The sequence below is a fragment of the Neophocaena asiaeorientalis genome, unplaced genomic scaffold, assembly GCF_003031525.2.
Source record: "Neophocaena asiaeorientalis asiaeorientalis breed wild unplaced genomic scaffold, Neophocaena_asiaeorientalis_V1.1 scaffold433, whole genome shotgun sequence".
NCBI lineage: Eukaryota > Metazoa > Chordata > Mammalia > Artiodactyla > Phocoenidae > Neophocaena > Neophocaena asiaeorientalis.
In genome coordinates this window covers 1328475-1334474 of record NW_020175040.1, presented here as the reverse complement: position 1 = coordinate 1334474, position 6000 = coordinate 1328475, and the positions used below count along the sequence as shown (strand labels likewise).

The 6000-nt window shown below is 45.4% G+C and overlaps 1 protein-coding gene across 2 annotated transcripts in view; it reads left to right on the top strand.

The window, feature by feature from the left end:
* Window positions 1-6000, top strand: part of CFAP92 (cilia and flagella associated protein 92 (putative)) — a 75518-nt gene that overhangs the window by 24792 nt on the left and 44726 nt on the right. For both annotated transcript variants that reach the window (XM_024763345.1, XM_024763344.1), the window contains 2 exons: window positions 3951-4082; window positions 4834-4909. In XM_024763345.1, coding sequence (XP_024619113.1) covers window positions 3951-4082; window positions 4834-4909 — 208 coding nt within the window. The remainder of the gene's footprint in view (window positions 1-3950; window positions 4083-4833; window positions 4910-6000) is intronic.

The following is a 6000-nucleotide window of genomic DNA, read 5'->3' as shown; positions in this document are numbered from 1 at the left end:
TGCGGAGCACAGGCTCCGGACGCGCAGGGTCAGTGGCCATGGCTCACGGGCCCAGCTGCTCCGCTGCATGTGCGATCTTCCCGGACCGGGGCACGAACCCATGTCCCCTGCATCGGCAGGCGGACTCTCAACCACTGCGCCACTAGGGAAGCCCAGGAGGAGCTTTTTTTAATCAGTATTTTTTAATTGAAGTATAGTTGATTTACAATGTTTACCGCTGTACACTAAAGTGATTCAGTTATTTGTGTACACATTCTTTTTAAAAATATTCTTTTCCATTATGGTTTATCATAGGATATTGAATATAGTTCCCTGTGCTCTACAGTAGGGCCTTGTTGTTATCCATTCTATATATAATAGCTTACATCTGCTAACCCCAACCTCCCACTCCATCCCTCCCCCAACCGTCTGCCCCTTGGCAACCACCAGTCTGTCCTCTGTGTCTGTGAGTCTGTTTCTGTTTCATAGACAGGTTCATTTGTGTCATATTTTAGATTCCACATATAAGTGACATCGTACGGCATTTGTCATTCTCTTGCTGACTTACTTCACTTAGTGTGATAATCTCTAGTTGCATCCATGTTGCTGCAAATGGCATTATTTCATTTTTTTTATGGCTGAGTAAGATTCCATTGTATATATGTACCACATCATTTTTTTAACATCTTTATTGGCGTATAATTGCTTTACAATGTCGTGTTAGTTTCTGCTGTATAACAACGTGAATCAGCTGTATGTATACATATAGCCCCGTATCCCCTCCCTCTTGAGCCTCCCTCCCACCCTCCCTATCCCACCCCTCTAGGTGGTCACAGAGCACCGAGCCGATCTCCCTGTGCTATGCAGCTGCTTCCCACTAGCTATTTTACATTTGGTAGTGTATATATGTCAATGCTACCCTCTTACTTCATCCCAACTTACCCTTCCCCCTCCGCATGTCCTCACGGTACCACATCTTCTTTATCCATTCATCTGTTGATGGACATTTAGGTTGTTTCCATGTCTTGGCTATTGTGAATAGTGCTGCTATGAACATAGGGATGCCTGTATCTTTTTGAATTATAGTTTTGTCTGGATATATGCCCAGGAGTGGGATTGCTGGATTGTATGGTAATTCTATTTTTAGTTTTCTGAGGAACCTCCATACTGTTCTCCATAGTGGCTCCCACCAACAGTGTATGAGGGTTCTCTTTTCTCCACATCCTCTCCAGCATTTGTTATCTGTAAGACATTTTAATGGTGTCCATCCATTCTGACCAATGTGAGGTGGTACCTCGCTGAAGTTTTGATTTGCATTTCTCTAATAATTAGCAGTATTGGGCATCTTTTCATTTGCCTATTGGCCATCTTTATGTCTTCTTCGGAGAAATGTCTATTTAGGTCTTCTGCCCGTTTTGGATTGGGTTTTTTTTGTTGTTGTTATTGAATTGTATGAGCTGTTTGTATACTTTAGAAATTAAGCCCTTGATGGTTGCATCATTTCCAGATGTTTTCCCCCATTCTGTAGGTTGTCTTTTCGTTTTATGTATGGTTTCCTTTGCTGTGCAAAAGCTTATAAGTTTGATTAGGTCTCATTTGTTTATTTTTGTTTTTATTTCTATTGCTTTGAGAGACTGACCTAAGAAAACATTGGTACGATTTATATCAGAGAATGTCTTGCCTATGATCTCTTCTAGGAGTTTAACGGTGTCATGTCTTCTGTTTAAGTCTTTAAGCCATGTTGAGTTTATTTTTGTGTGTGGTGTGAGGGTGTGTTCTAACTTCATTGATTTGCATGCAGCTGTCCAACTTTCCCATCACCACTTGCTCAAGAGACTGTATTTTTCCCATTGTCTATTCTTGCCTCCTTTGTTGAAGATTAATTGACCATAGGGGTATGGGTTTATTTCTGGGCTGTCTGTTCTGTTCCACGGATCCATATGTCTGTTTTTGTGCCAGTACCGCACTGTTTTGATTCCTGTAGCTTTGTAGTATCACCTGAAGTCTGGGAGGGCTATGCCTCCTGCTTTGTTCTTTTTCTTCAGGATTGCTTTGGCAATTCTGGGTCTTTTATGGTCCCACATGAATTTTAGGATTATTTGTTCTAGTTCTGTGAAAAAGGTCATGGGTAGTTGGACGGGGATCACATTAAATCTGTAGATTGCTTTGGATAGTATGGCCATTTTAACACTATTAATTCTTCCAACCCAAGAGCATGGGATATCTTTCCATTTCTTTGAATCCTCTTCAGTCTCCTTTATTAATGTTTTATAGTCCTCAGTGTATAAGTCTTTTACCTCCTTAGTCAGATTTATTCCTAAATATTTTATTTTTGGGGGTGTGAGTTTAAAAGGGATTGTTGTTTACATTCCCTATCTGATAGTTCATTGTTGATGAAGAAGTTATCTTCTTTTTTTTTAATTTATTAAATTTATTTGTTTTTGGCTGCATTGGGTCTTCGTTGCTGCACGTGGGCTTTCTCTAGCTGCGGCGGCTCTTTGTTGCGGTGCATGGGCTTCTCATTGTGGTGGCTTCTCTTGTTGCAGAGCATGGGCTCGAGGTGTGTGGGCTTCAGTAGTTGTGGCACGTGGGCTCTAGAGCGCAGGCTCAGTAATTGTGGTGCACGGGCTTAGTTGCTCTGTGGCACGTGGGATCTTCCCGGACCAGTTCTCAAACCCGTGTCCCCTGTGTTGGCAAGTGGATTCTCAACCACTGTGCTACCAGGGAAGCCCGAGAAGTTGTTCTTGAAACTCCTGTTTCCTGGGAGCAGAGACACAAGAGGCCAAGGGAATGCGAAGTTCATCACCTGTGAGAACTTGGCAGCTTTCAGCCTCCTGGTCTTGAATGGAGCATCCCAACAAGAGTTAGCATTTTCTTCACTTAAATCTGCTCAGCCCCTTGGTTTCTCAGTACTGTCGGACAAAGACCGTCTGAAGCCCCCCAGGTCATGGCTGACTCCCGCTATGCCCTCAACTCTTGGCCACGCCCCACCCAGCACCTCCTTGGTGTCACTGCCTGTGTGTCGCTCTCTGGAGTTCTCTAGCCTTCAGCTGCCTCTTCTCTCTGCACCCACGTTCATGTTTGTCTCATCCCTCCTGCATTGCTCCCTGACCTTCCTGTATCACCCCTCAGACCCTCGCACTTCACTGCTCCGCAGCTTTTCATGGCTGCCCAGTGCCTTCGGGAACCAAGCCTGACATCTGAGTCCAGCCTCTAAGCCGTCGTCAACCTTGCTCCCCAGGCCTCCTTTCTCATCGCTGCTGTCCCCCTCACGCCTGCTCCAGCCCTGGTCCCTGAAAACACTAGGCTTTTCCCCATCGTAGGGCTTGCCTTCGGGCATCAGGGGCTCTTAGCCTCATCTCTTGCTCCACAAATTGTTATGCATCCTTCAGCGCTGCATCCAGTCACATCTCTTTTCTCTCCACATCTTCCTTCAGCATCCGTTACTGCCATTCGTTCGCTCCTTCCCTCTGCTCGTTCTTCCTTCCACACGGGTTGGCTGCTGCTGTGTGCGTGCAAAGCCCCACACTGATAGACGTGAAAGACCGGAGGGGTGTCGCCTTCTCTGGGGATTGTCCTCACTTTGGTAAAGGATCAGCTCTCTGATCACAGGAGAGTGACTTAATCGTCAATAAAACGGGGCGGTGGTGATGCCTTTCTTAGAGTGCAGCGTGAGCGTCAAGTGCAACAACAGATACCGAGTGCATAGTGACCTAGTTTGGGAGAAGCCGTTGCCAGTTGAGGTTTGCATTTCCTGGTGTTTTGAAGCAGCTCCCCAGGCAGCAGCTCCAGGAGGGCAGCGGCCTTGCCTCCCTTATCGGTCCAGCACCGGGAGAGTGATTGTCACAGCATGGGTATCAGTGTGTATTTCTGAAATGGCTTTTTTTTTTTTTTCAACCACTGCGCCACCAGGGACGCCCCAGTGTGTATTTCTGATTGAGTCCATGATGCTTTCTTCTCCTGCATTCTAGAGGAGGTGAAACATTTGGTTTTAAGTCAGAGAAGATCGTCTGACAAGGGCATTCACGTCAAAGAGAAGCTGCATCAGGACCACACACCAGGTAAGCCAGAAAAAGCAAGAAAATGCTTAAGGTCTGGACATGGTGAGTGGAGACCCCGGCAGGGAAGGTGGTTGGTTGGCAGAGCCGGAGTGCCACACGTGCACTGGCCTCTGCCCCGCGCGTGCGGTGGCTGTGCTGCGCCCCTTCACCCTCCGAAGCGGGTGCGGCTCTCCCTGCACGACTCTTTCATCGTGGATTCTTGCCGTTTCATTTTTGTGACTTACCAAAAAAAAAAAAAAAAACGTAATATTTTGGTTATCATGTTATGGCAACTCCCTTGTTTTTGTGCTAAAATTTTTTTTTTTTTTTACATGGATGAGGTTATTCTGGACACACAATTTTCTGTTCTGAGATTACTACATCACATGCACCGTCCTGTTTCCTTAAGAACTTTCCGTAAACTTCGTCTGTGGTTACTTTGTAACATTTCCTCTGCTGGCGGCACTGTAGTGTGCTTAGCTATTCCCTGTTGGTGGGAACTTAGGAATCTTGGGGGGTGTTTTCTGTATTCTCTACGGTGCTGAAGTGGACGGTTGAACAGATGATAGACTTTTCCTCTTTTTTGTTCTCTGGGGGGTTAGATAAGGACCTAGAGGCCTTCTCTGGCCTCCATTTGTCCAGAGTAACCATAGTTATTCTGTGTATTCATTCATTACTCACGTATTATTGACAGACCTTTTTACTGAATGCTTGGGGACTGTTGCCCAGGGGCTGGCATTGCATGTGCCTTAGTGAACTCGTATAGAACAGGAGGTTTGGAGACGCTGGCTAACATTACTGGCTTCTCACCCAGCAGAAAAGGCAACTCTTCCCAAGACCACCGAGGACGATGAAGAGCTGCTCAGGATGGAAGATCTTGACACAGTACAGTAAGGGTGGCCCTGTGTTATTTTGGGGTGTGGGAGTGGAACCCCCTCTTGTACTTGCCCCACAGATTCTCACCCAGAGTCATGTCGATTCTTGGTAACTTCAGTTATGTTCGATCTCACGCAGTCCAGCTGAGATGAACGGAACGGAGAGAGGCATGCTGTGCCTTTGAGCGTGTGTTGTGCATCGGGCCCCGTGCTTTTGCGTGCGTTACTGTATCGCATTTAATCATCAGCGTTACCACTCAGTGGGGTGTTATCACCATCTCCATTTTCTCCATAAAGTGACTGAGAGGTTACGTGATTTTTACAAAGTTATAAAACTAGAATTCTTGGTCATCTTGAGAGTGTTGGTAAGGCCAGGATCCCAACCCCCACCTTCAGATGACTGAGTCCACAGCCTTTCCTGTTGGAAGTGTGGTTGCTCTTGGGGCCTCCTGTAGCCTAATGAGGGTCCAGCAAAGGAGGCTTCTCAGATGCTGTGGGGAGTCAGGGGGAATGGAGGCCCAGCTGGTGGCTTGACGGGATAGGATGGGAAGAACCAGAGAACAAGCCACTTTTTTCAAAAACTTTATTGAATTATAGTTGATTTACAATGTTGTGTTAATTTCTTCTGTACAGCAACGTGACTCAGAACATGTTTTGAAGTGTTGATTAAAAAATTTTTTTGCAGGAATTTACAGATTAATTTGGGGAGAATTGACTCGCCCCCAGAATATATATATATATATATATAAACATTGTCCTGCCCCTAGGTTCTTCATAAACATTTTTTTTTTAGATTCCGTGTATATGTTAGCATATGGTATTTGTTTTTCTCTTTCCGACTCACTTCATTCACTCTGTATGACAGAATCCAGGTCCGTCCACCTCATTACAAATAACTCAATTTCGTTTCTTTTTATGGCTGAGTAATATTCCATCGTATATATGTGCCACATCCTCTTCATCCATTCATCTGTCGATGGACACTTAGGTTGCTTCCATGTCCTGGCTATTGTAAATAGTGCTGCAATGAACACTGTAGTACATAACTCTTTCTGTGTTTTTGTTTCAAAACCGCGTCCCCTGCATTGGCAGGTGGACTCTCAACC